Source organism: Manis pentadactyla, chromosome 11 (genome assembly GCF_030020395.1).
Source record: "Manis pentadactyla isolate mManPen7 chromosome 11, mManPen7.hap1, whole genome shotgun sequence".
NCBI classification, from domain to species: domain Eukaryota; kingdom Metazoa; phylum Chordata; class Mammalia; order Pholidota; family Manidae; genus Manis; species Manis pentadactyla.
The window spans coordinates 110,269,426-110,282,331 of NC_080029.1; the positions used below are offsets into that span (position 1 = coordinate 110,269,426).

The 12,906-nt window shown below is 32.7% G+C and overlaps 1 protein-coding gene across 5 annotated transcripts in view; it reads right to left on the bottom strand.

Moving 5' to 3' along the window:
• The window catches only part of VPS13C (vacuolar protein sorting 13 homolog C), a 204,354-nt gene that overhangs the window by 13,314 nt on the left and 178,134 nt on the right, over positions 1 to 12,906 (bottom strand). For 2 of the 5 annotated variants that reach the window (XM_057488866.1, XM_057488865.1), the window contains exons 75-80: positions 12,428 to 12,503; positions 11,886 to 12,049; positions 10,707 to 10,752; positions 8,860 to 8,983; positions 8,257 to 8,371; positions 3,230 to 3,318 (exon numbers count right to left, since the gene is read on the bottom strand). In XM_057488866.1, the coding sequence (XP_057344849.1) occupies positions 3,230 to 3,318; positions 8,257 to 8,371; positions 8,860 to 8,983; positions 10,707 to 10,752; positions 11,886 to 12,049; positions 12,428 to 12,503 (614 nt within the window). Of the gene's footprint in view, positions 1 to 3,229; positions 3,319 to 4,172; positions 4,587 to 6,126; positions 7,491 to 8,256; positions 8,372 to 8,859; positions 8,984 to 10,706; positions 10,753 to 11,885; positions 12,050 to 12,427; positions 12,504 to 12,906 lie in introns of those variants that run through there. The other 3 variants (XR_008992619.1, XR_005028298.2, XM_057488867.1) reach the window with 3 other exon arrangements.

Here is a 12,906-nt window from a genome sequence, read left to right on the forward strand (position 1 = left end):
TACGTTGGTAGAACAGGTAGCAAAGAGCTGATTCTTGAAAGGAATGAGGATTCTCGGTGGGGAAGGGAACGATAGTTGACACAAGGGGTGAACAGCACATTGATAATATATAGGGAACAAAACAGGGAAGATTTATTTGAGGAATGTGGACGTCTGTCGCTGGAATACCAGATATATTCAGAGGTGTGAAAATTGGCTTAGTCCTAGATCTTGAAGGACTTTTTTCCCTCCAAGAAATTTTGACCCTAATCTACAGGCAGTGGGAAATTTCATGATAAAGTTTCTTATTTTACAATCATGGCTTTAGTGGTCAATGGAGGAGAGGTGGCGTAGACAATCAAGGTAGGAAGTTATTGTGGTAATCCAGTCAGAAACAGTTGAGAGCCTCAGTTAAGTCAGTGGCTGTGAAAAGGGAGAAAAGAGCTAGATTCCAGAAGTTTAGAAAGTACAGTGGAATGAACCTGGTGACCAATGGAGTGTGAGGACTGAAACAGACCCCTGACACTGTGCTTCTCAGCAGAGGTATTATTGAAATTTGGGGCTTGTTTGGGACTGTGTTGACCAGCAGAAATTGTGAGATAATAAATTTGTTTTAAGTTGCTAATTTTACAGTAATTTATGTGCAGTAGAGAACTAATACAGTCTAACTACTCTTCCTGCTTCCTTTCTGATCCTCCTCCAACTCAGCATGCTGCCAGAGAGTTTTCTAAACCATAGGCCTTACCATATTACTCCTTGTTTACAAGGCTTCAGTGGAAAATAAAAAAGAGAGACTTGTATGTGTACTATGTGCATATACCTCTGGGTGAAAAGCTGAATATTCCGAACAATAATAGTTTATATTTTTTAAAAAAAGATTACTGATCTTCCATCACATTAACAATAAAACCTAAACCCTTCAGATGGCATGAGCAAGTGACTTGCTTCATCTCCCAACTTCCCCACTAATGTCCTACTGGACTATTCAGCCATTCCAATCTGATCTTACTGTTCAAATACCATACTGCTTTATGCCTCTGCCTGCCTCTTGCTAACCTGTATGGCGGCTCCATACTCTCCAAGACTCTGCTCAAATACCTCCTCAGCCAACCTAAGATCACCCCCAGGACATCATGGTTCCCACGGCTTTGGACCAACAGTTTTCCTGTCTTCAGAGTGTATATCACATAGTAATGTCATTGACTAACCACCCCCCTTAGATGACGAGGGGACAGAAGATATAACTTTCATCTTGGTGTCACTATTTCATCTGGTGTCACTATTACATTGATTATGTAATGGACTGAATGTTAATATTCCTTCCCGCCCCCAAAATCCCGCCTCGCCAATTCATATATTGAATCCTAACTCCTAAAGTGATGGTTTCTGGAAATGGGGCCTTTGGGAGGTGATTAGGTCATGACGGTAAAGTCCTCATGAACGTAATTAGTGCTCTTAATAAGGCCTGAGTGAGTTCCCTTGCTGCTTCTGCTATGTGAGGATACAGGGAGAAGACGCCCTTTCTCAATCAGTAAGTGGGCCATCACCAGACACCAAATGCTGGCATTTGATATTAGATTTCCCAGCCTCCAGGACTATAGAAATTACTATTTGCAGCTTAAGCGCCCAGGTGATGGTGTTTGTTATAGCAACCCAAACAGACTAAGGCAGATGGCAAATGTCTGCTCAGAGAATGATTTCTTAAAGATCACTAAATTAAAATACTATGTAGGAATAGGGACTGACTAGTAGAGCTATATTCTAATAAATTTAGGTCACGAAAACTCATATTTTGTTTTTAAAAACAAAGAGTAGAAAAAAATACTGATACCAAATTTTGGATAAATTTTGGTATGAAAAATTAAAAGGCCTATATACTGGAAAATTCAATAAACAATTATTAAAATGTTAGTAATATATTTTATAGGTATAAAGGGCTAATATCATTAATTTACAAAATGCTCTTTAAATTTAGTAAGAAAAAGACTTAGAATGAAAAATGAGTAAAAGATACAAACAAGCAACTCACAGAATAAAAACTATAAATGGATGAATATATTAAAATATTCATACTCATTAGCAATCAAAAAGTACTAATTAAAGCAAATAATTTTCTTCCCATTAAGTTAGCAAAGACAAAAAAGTTTAAATGATGACAACTGGTTTTAGCAAAATACGGGAGAAAGGGCACTCTAATATACTGTTAGCTGTATGTAAAAAAAACTAATACAAGTGTTCTGATAAAACTAGTTGGTAATATATAGAAAGGGCCTCAAAAATCTTCATACTCTTAAATCACTAATCCCACTGATAAGAATTTATCCTAAGGAAATTATAGAAAAAAAAAGACTTAGCTGCAAAGATGGGTTTAAAATAACCTAATAATGGGAAGGAAAAAACTGAATGTCAAATAGTAAGGTAGCATTTGAGTATACTGTATCCATAAATAAAATATCTAGTCATTAAAAATATTTATGAATCTAGAATGTTTAATGGTTTGGAAAGATGATCACAAAATATTGTTAGGTGTAAAACCTAGGTTAGTTAAACGTACATAATGCATTTTTTGTACATAGTTTTTATAAAATATAAATAATGCAAAAATCTGACTTACCAGCTAATATCTCTGGATAATGGGAATGCTAGTAAAAGCAATTTTTAGGGGTTATCAGCTATATTATCATTCAAAGCAGGACATTTTTAAGGATAAAAAGGATAGCTACTAATAATTACATTGGGACAAAAAGTGCAAACCAACTCTGTCCTAGATAAACTACAATGTATGATTATTTATTTCTACCTTTAAATTATTATCTGTATTGAGGTGAGCAAACTATGGCCTGTGAGCCAAATAAAGTACAGTACACATAAATTGATTTTATCTTTCCTTACATTTCACCATATAGTAAGAATAATATAATAATGATTCTTCCAACATTTGGTGTTACGTTTTTATTTTTACTTTGCCAACTTGTTTTATCAGAGCAATTTTATCAGTTTTTTTACATACAACCAACAGTACATGGCAGTATCTTTTTTCCTGTGTTTTCCTAAGACTAGGTGTTATTTAAACATTTTTGTCTTTGCTAACTTAATGGGTAGAACATAATTTGTTTTAATAAGCATTAGTTAAGTCTATAACAATAACATTTTGCACTTGAAGTATAGCTCTCCAAATCTGTGATTTTAGTCTTCAAAATTCTTATGACCTATATATTTGCATTAAAAAAATGTCACTTGAAGTTAATACCTGTCTGTAACCATAAGAACTGCCTTCTTGCCTCCAAAAATAGCACAGTGGTATTGGTATGTCTCTCCTTCTAATTTTTTGATACGATTCTGAAAAAAAAAACAAAAAAAAAACCACGAGACTCACAACTGGGTAGTACATACATCCAACGAGTATTTCTGCTACAATATATTAGCTAGTTACGATAACAGTGATAGTTAGGAAAATATTAGAAAGCATAGCATAATTCTACATATTGGCACATGAAGCTACAAAAGTGTACATAGCATGTTAATAAATTAACTTCCACTGTGCCTTAAAGACAAGTATGTATTAAATGATTACTAAGTGATCTTTTAAAAATACATTTTATTCTGTGATAACTTAAGAAGTTTTAAAATATCTACCAGAAACAATCACGCATTTTCATTAATGGGATATGAACATATGCTAACATAAAAACTGCCACATTATCATTAGAGGGGTTCTTAACCTGGGGTCTATGGAAAGACCTTGGAGGTCTACAAACCACCTAAAACAGAATATAAAATTTTGAAAATGTGGTTCTGCAACTTTTTTCAAAGGACAGTTAAAATTTTTCATTAGATTTTTTGAAGGGATCTGTGATCCTTCTTGAATGTTAAGAACCGCTGATTGTAGATGACCACATAATAAAATTCCAAAATAAATGATATTAATGTTTTAAATATTTGGTTTTACAGATTAAACATGCATGAGAAGTACATATATTTGTATCAAATTATATTTTTGATAGAAAAGAAAATGTAATGATAATACTATTACAAACATGAAGAATTTCTAAGATTTTAAATAGCTGGCATAATTTATTGCTAAAGATAATTACAAGCATAAAATAATTCAAGTATAAATAGTAGCACATTTAAATACACTTATTTCTTCCAACTATCTCAAAGCTATTGTGACTACAATTACACAACACATATTAAAAACCAACAAAGTAGTTATTTTTATTGTTAATGCTAATGAAATATTGACATTATCTATAATGCATGATTAAATCCCCGAGGAGATAATATACATGAAAATACAGAACATAAACATGCCTAATAAATTAGACCTTAACATTTTGTAACCAAGAGTACAACACCAATATTATAAAAAGGATAACATAATCAATAATAATCACAAGCAGAGAAAGCATTCTTGTTATTATTCCAATGCTTAAACACACACATTTTTAAAGATCCTTGCTTTCCAGTCATTCCTTGACAATTATGAAAAGCCATGAACAAACAAGATAAATTCCCAAAGAACTGGGGTCTCATCTTCAGAATGAGTCTCAGAGGGAGGTGGAGTTTAATAGTCACTTGTTTCACATCTTGCCTGTGTGAATTACCTAAAAGATTTTAACATTTACACCTTAATTTCTTTAATAAAGAAAAAATGAGAAATGACTATAATAATTTAGTACATTTATATTCAGCTTTGAAATTTAAATATGTTAAAATATTTAGATTTGATGTGCACTATACAAGAGGTACTATCCACTTTCCATCTTGTCTGCATTTTCATTAGTTATCAGGCTATTGTGCTTTTAAACCATTGAAAGCTTTTAAAGTATAATTTTTCATTATAATAGACTATAGAAACCTTGTTTTCAACACTACTAAAATCCACAACACTGTGAGATTCAGATTAAGATATTCAGTCATTGATGGCAGCAGGAGATCAGATTAATTGATAAAATATTCACTCTCCCTTCCCAAAATGCAACATGAAGAATTAACAATATTTAGCAAAAGCATTTAACTTTTTCAAGTAAATTCTAAGGAAATAATACAAGATAGAAATACAATAATATAAGATAGAAATAGTAATACAAGATCAAAAGCTATAGGTATAATGATGCTTTTGATGGCATTATTACTCTTAGTAAAATAACAGCAACTACTTTCATGTCAAGAATTGGGAATGGTCAAATACACAATAGAAGATTACCTCAATATATGGTAATGCAAGAACTAAGAATGAATCATTTCTATGACCATGGAAAATATAATTAAAATGAAAAAGCATGGAACATCATTTAAAATGTTATATGATAAGTATGTGAACCAACATGAATATTAAATAAAAATCGGCTATATATATGTGTGTGTGTGTATATATATATATTATATAAATATGTGTGTAAATGTCTATATATGCATGTGTAAGCAGTAATCACCGTAGGAGAATAGAGGTTAAGTAGAAGAGTACATGCTATGAAAGCACACTATGTGATTTAGTAACTTTCAAAGCTGAGTATTAAAGAATACAATACAGTAATTTTTCAGGAGAAAAAGAAAACAGTGTAAATCAGAAGATTCCCAAATAAGTTATTTAGAATGTCCTGATATTACAGTAATGGCTGAGGACATAATTTTACACTCTAGTGCTCTTTAAGATGTACAGATTTTGTTATAACTGGTCCCTTAAGGACAGAAGTCTCACTTCTTTTGTATTCCAACATAGTCCAGATAACAAGCAAGATGGGCAAGGGATGAAACAGCCTACACTTCTTAATTATCCATACCTATCCTTGTCACTTGTGGAAAAGAATTACCAAGTCCTCTCATTAATATACAATCATTCTATTCTTCCTTTAACTATAATAATATACTAAAGTTTAAAAGGTTGTCTGATGTCTTAACAAAAACAAATCAGACAAGATGACTATATTTAGCTAATAAGTCTCTTGAAGTTTTGTGCTTACTGACATGCAGTTGTAAAAAAGGTCATCATTCACAAGGAAAAGGCTAGTAACGTAAAGAGCTAAACAAACAAAAAGCACAGTAAGTAAAGAAAAAAATTTTAACAAGTTATACATTTTTCGAAAAGGTGAACCTCATTAAGATTGCAATATATCCAAGAAAACTAAAAATCATTACTTTTACCTAAGAAGGAAGGGTAATTATTAGTGGTGATTTAAGACAGCATCTTGAAATAGTTATTGTGCTTGATTTTCATAGAAACTGTACATATGGTGATATTTTGTCAACCCTCAGTTATCTTGGCACAAGGAAAATTTGTCAGCTACGGTTTCAGGCTGGTCTTTGGGTATCATTCTTTCGTTTTTAAGGTGCTTGTTTTAAATATGAAGCATTCAATTTATTCCTTTGATAACTATAGTTTAAAAATAAATAATCCAACTGAACAGTTCTGTGTTTACAGTTTTGTCAAATATACAACACATTACGTTTATACTTTGTTTTTAATTTTTGGGGAAAAATGAAAGTTCCTAGGTAAGATGCTGCTTATCAAATTAAATACTTCTACGATTTATAAAATAGAGAAAGCAACACATAACTTACTTTGAAAATTAACCGTGGGGAGTACTAATTTCAAAATGGTAATATTTATAATTATTTTTGTTCTTATTAAGATAATGAACCTCTCTCAGGACTTAAAAGCAAAAACCATTGGTTTCTTATAATAAAATTATCTATAAATTCAAGTGCCATACAAGTAATTTGCCTAATTACATGTTCGACTTTTATTTATGTTAATTAAAATTAATAATTGTGAAATAGGATAACTGATAAGGAGATTCAATTTTTGAAAACAAATACTAAAGGCTGAGAATGTATGTAATATAATTATAAAATGATTGCCATTTATCTAGCAAGAGTATTGAGATGTTAAAAAAGAAAAAAGAGATTATGGGAACATATTCACAAAATTCATGTGCCAACTCTTACTTGAGGTCTAAGGATAGACCTGAGCAAATAATACCTCAATTACTAAAAATAGGTCCCAGGTAGTAGTCCCATAACTTGAGTAAATTTAGAGTGATTTGTGAAACACAGTTATGTAATTCCATCATCAAGACTCACCAACATAAAAAACACATAATAGATTGGACATAGTAATTGTCCTTCTTGTTTAAACTTTACCTGAAATGCACATGGATACCATAAGACAAGATTTTCAAAATGATAGTAAAAGAATCTGCTTCTGAGCTCACAAGAGTCATTTACAAACTAAATGGAGAAGTTGATGTACTGAATCCTTTAATCTTTTATTTTGATCTCTCATTCCTGTACAGTACTACGAGGAATACCGTATTTTTATTTGTAGTCAAGTCACTACAATAAAAAGCTCAGACAGAGGTGAGAGTTGTAAAGAAAACTTCATTAAAATGGACTCTCAATCTAAATAAATCAAAGACAGTCAATTAATACCACAGTTTGTTTTGATTTTTAAGGATGAAATCAAGTAGTAGTATAGGAAACATTTACTCCTGTATTTCCAGTTCTTGCTGTGTAGGCAGAAAAAGAAAGAAAATATAGTTAGAAGCATGCAGAAAGAGAAAATGTACATACAATAAAAACCAAAGGCTAAGAACAATGAAGAATCATTCTATTTTAAAGACATAGTAGGAAAAAATCAGTAAGTTCATTTTGAGGGAAAGCTAGTCAAAGAGAATAGCAACTTATATATTATATATGTATTACTTAAATACAGTAAAGTTAAAACTAAAGTAAAAGCAAAAAAAAACCATTAAATTTTTTTTAAGGTTTATAAAGATTATAATTGCAAATAATCTTTTTTTCTCTCCTCCAGCTTCTGTTTACCGAAATAAATCTAGATTAACAGAGTAGTCCAAATAAATTAATTTGCTTGGGAGAAAAGGCAGCACTGAAATTACAACAATTAGCTACAAAGCAGGAAACCAAAGTTAACAATGTTAACTAAATGAGTTAGCACACCCTAGTAATAATGTCTATGACTTCATTTAATGTTATCCTTGCTGCACAAAAACCTTTGCTCCTATGCAGAGAAAATATTATCAGTTATTCCATTTAATACAGTAAGCCAAAATACAAAACAAAATGATCAAATTCTACCCTACAAACCATGTTCCTTGGGTAATCTTTAAAAAAGTTCATGAATCAAGAATTCTAACAACAACCATGACATCTTGGCCCTAAAAATCTTTAGAATTAAATATCACTCTATATCAACTTTACTTCAATTTAAAAAAATTAAATATCACTCATGACCATGAAGAATAGAACTTATACCTGAAATAAATCATAGCCTTCGGATTCCTGTCTGTCATACGGGCGAATGATACCATCTTCATGGATCAGGCGAGGTGGACGGAGGGTGGACACTTCCTCGATTGATTCTGCTGCCCTGTACAAGACAGCAAAATAAGTATAAGAAAATACATGGAATTTTTCAAAATAATAAAAATATCTATGATTAAAGAATGTATTAATGCATTATCTTTCATATTTGATACAAAATTTTGAATAACTTCTCCAAAATAATGTGACAGGTATTGAAACCAAGTCCGACTGACTCCAAGCTCTCCTGCTTTTTCTTAAAGAAAAAAAAAATGTGAAAATAAAGGCAAGGACCAGGTCATCCACTCTTCATATCTGTGGTGTCTAGCACAGTGCCTTGCAAGTAGTAGATGTCAATTAACATTTGTTGAATAAAAGAGAAATTGAGCCATAAAAAAGTTCTCCTCATTCTGGTGGCATTCCACATTGTGAACCTGTCTTAGCTTTCAATTAGACTTTAATATCCTTAACAGCAAGCAAAGTAACCCATTTATGTATTCCTGGAACCAAACAGCACACAGACCCATACCATGCATACAGTCTGTGCTTAATTACCTCTGAATTCCCTGGAAGGTGCTACTGGCCATATCTATGATTCCTCCGGTTGGACGAGTCACAACACCCACAAGCCCTTTTCCAATTCCTTTAAAGAATCCAGCAGCTCCTTCCTTTTTGGCACCTTCATAAAACCAAAGACAAATAATTTATATATATATATATATATATGGAGAGAGAGAGAGAGAGAGATTTTTAAATAATCAAGTTTGACCTCAACAAAAGCCTGAGCCAAATATTGAGCTGTTTGACACAGTAAGCTTCTAATCTGGCTAAGTAAGTTAAACTTAAGCCTAACATGTTAAACAAACAAACAAACAAACAAAAAACAGTGGTTCTCAAAGTGTGTTTAAAAAGTAAATTATTAGGCCCCACCACAAACCTACTGAAATAGAACTTTGGAAGTGGAGGGGCCCAGCAATCTGTGTTTTAACAGGCCCTCCAGGTAATCCTGAAGTTCAAGTTTTTTATAACTACTGATCCAGGAGTTTTGTCAGTACTTGTGACTGAAATGTCTAAGAACTGACCAGAAAATATTCTCTGTTTTGATGCCTACAATCAGGAGACTGTTTTAAGTAGTGTACTTTTTTTTTAAAGAGCTTCACTGAAATATAATTTACATACCATGTAATTCACCCACTTAGGTATATAAATTATTTATTTTTTAGTATATTCAGAATTGTACAACAATGACCACATCCATTTTAGAATATCTGTATCAGCTCAGAAAGAAACCCACACCAATTAGCACCTGTTCCCCGTTTCTCCCTAAGGCCTCCCCATCTCATAATATGCAATTGACCTCCCCCTTCCCCTCACCCAGCCCCAAACAGCCACTAATCTACTTTCCGTCTTTATGGACTTGCCTAACCTGGACATTGCGTACAAACATTAATCATACAGTAGGTTCTCTGTGGTGACTGGCTTTTCTTACTAGTTCCATGTTTACAAGGTTCATCCATCTTCTATCAGGTACTTGATTTTTTTTTAATAGCCGTATGATATCCCATTGTATAGATATACCAAATTTTGTTTATTCATGTATTATTTCATGGACATTTTGGTTGCTAGCACATTCTGGCTATTTTGATTTGTGTTTCTATGGACATTGATGTACAAGTTTTTTAGGGAACAGGTTTTCAATTTTCTAGGTTACATTGTACCTAGGAGTGGAAATGCTGAGTCATATACATAACACTATATTTATATCCAATTGTCCCAGCACCATTTATTGAAAAGGTTATTCTTTCTTTATGGATTTATCTTGGCATCCTTGTCAAATATTCAATTGACCATAAATGAAAGAGTTTATTTCTGGAATTTCAATTCTATTCCACTGATCTATATGTCTATCTGTATGTTAATACCATACTGTCTTAGTTACCATAACTTTCTAGTACATTTTTAAATAAGATAGTGTAAGTCCTCCAACTTTGTTCTTCTTTTTCTAGATTGTTTTGGCTATTTGAGGTCTCTTGAATTCCCCTATAAATTTTAGAATCAGCTTGTCAATTTCTGTGGAGATGCTAACTGGGATTTTGATAGGGATGCACTGAATAAAGTACTTTTTTAATCAACAAAACAAAAAAAAGTCAATTGCTTTTGAGGGCTCAAAGGAATCCAGTTTAACTATGGTCCTGCTGGAAACAGCATTCAAAGTCTGAATTATAGTCTAGTACTCAATCTCTCTTTTCTGAGCAAAGTATATTCATTAAACAATGATTTAAAACTATGAATATAAAATTAGAAATTCTTTCAACCACATAACTAGTAGCAATAACATCTACTATGTTTACTATGTATCAGCTCTTCAGACTTTGTACAGGAAGAGAAAAATCTCAACCTACCTTCTACCGGCTTTGTTATTATCCCAGTCACTCCACCAACAACTCCCTGGAAGAGAAATCACAGAATGAAAGGTGCTTAATGTCAGCCAGCCACTAGAGGTCTCTACAAACATACCAGCAAATTTAAGTGAAAGCACCTCGTGGAAGTGTAATTTTATAATAGAAGTAACATTAAAGCAGGTGAAAAGATTCTACATCTGGCTCTGGCACCAATCAGCTATGTAACCACAGGCAGTTGACTCAACATTTTTAAGACTCAATTTCCATATCACTAAAACGAGTGAATTAAGCCAAGTAATCCCTATGATCAAATAAATTTTAATGAAATTGTTTCATAATTTAGTGGAAGTGTAGACAATTGAAAATGAAAGGACCTCTGAAGGATAGCAAATAAGCTGACAAATGAAGCACTTTAGAAGAGAAAACACCTATATATTATAAATCAGTGCACAAACAAAGAATTTCCAAAATTAAAAACAGTCATGTTTATACAATTCTAATTGTTGAGAAATGGTAGTGACTAAAACTACTTGTATGTTGTGTAAATGCACAGAAAGAGAACTAAAGGATACACGCTGTACTGAAATGACTACACACCTCTGAGAAGAGATAAGGGGTGATCAGAGAGTACTATATAGCCTTACCTATGTTTTCATTACTTACTAAAAGGAGAACGTCTTAAGTTCTTATAACAACTTATAAGGAGAATATTCATATGTTACCTGTATAATGAAACAGTAATTTTATTTTTATGTATAATCTTTAAAGTACTGAGAAGTAGTGAAAGGCAGCTCTTGGTTTATAACATTTAACTTCTACACTTCCCTTCCACAGAAATGGTCAGCTGATAATGTACTGAAGAACTCCTCCCCCTCTACTTACCATCAGTTACCATATTTCTGTTTTACTTCCTTTCCTTCTACAATATTGCTAACCTGACATCATAGTTTTCACTTCAGCTCAAGAGCCAAACTAGGTCTGAGATCTGGGGAATATATCTGATGGTGATAATGGGGAAGGAGAGTAAAAAAGTAAACAGAAAAGTCTACAAATTACTACTGCTACTCTGACAGACCTTTACTCACAAGTAGTACTTGAGTTTTAACAACCAGCTACAGTACATATTCTAAAGTGTATACAAAAGTTGGATGCTTCTTGAAATTTCAACAGGAGACTTACACGCAGGAGGCCCTTTCCTCCTTTGGCCAGACTGTCTCCGAAATCTTTAGGCTGTCGACCCATCTCTTCTCTTCTTTTTTGCTGATATTCCTTATCCATTGTAATTGCTGCCAAACCTTTTCCAACAGAACCAGTGATTCGAGATACAACTCCTGCTGCACCACCTATCAAAAGGCCCAGAGAAGTAAGTCACATGGTTTCTTTAAAGAGCATTACCACAATACAAAGCACACAATCAAGCAGGTGCTTAAGAATTGTCATATATAAAAATTCAGAAATTCATATATTCTCTTTCCCCTAAGAATAAAACTATTTAAAGTACACTGATTCAACACTACAAAGACATTAAAAAAAAACCCAGCAAGTCAGTGTTAAATTATTTTCCTTTTAAAGACAAAGGAACACATCTTTTAATAGATTATTAGAAAAGTGATCCTTCTTTTATTATTTATCATTTGTTTTTCATAAACTATACATATTATAATAACCATAATGAAAAAAATATATATATATATTCATATACACAAATATGTGATACATACCTACTGTGTGTCCAAAGAGACTTCTTACTCCAATCACTAACCCCTCAGCAAATTCTTCCGGGCCTTGAACAGCACCCTGGCCAAAAAAAAATTATTATTTGCAATTAAATAAGTTTAAGACTTTCAATCTAGTATTTTAGGGTTTCCATTAAAACACAGAATCTGTAAAGATCCATAAACATTGTTATGATATAGTTTTCACCCTCTAACCCAAACATTGATAGAACACCTATGGTGTCTGAAGATACTTTCAACCCACATGATCTCAGCAAACCCTTTAAGATGACAAAAATTGGACAGAAGTGAATCTCTAACGTCAATCACAATCTGAGGTTGGCCTCCCAGGACCAAGTTCCACTAGGCTGCTAGAGCAAGCTTCTCTGGTAATACGAAAGTGCCCACAGAGCTATATAGCTCTCTTGTTCTCTCATTTATTCTCTATGCTTTGTTTCTTCAAAAACCTTCACTGATTTGGGCTT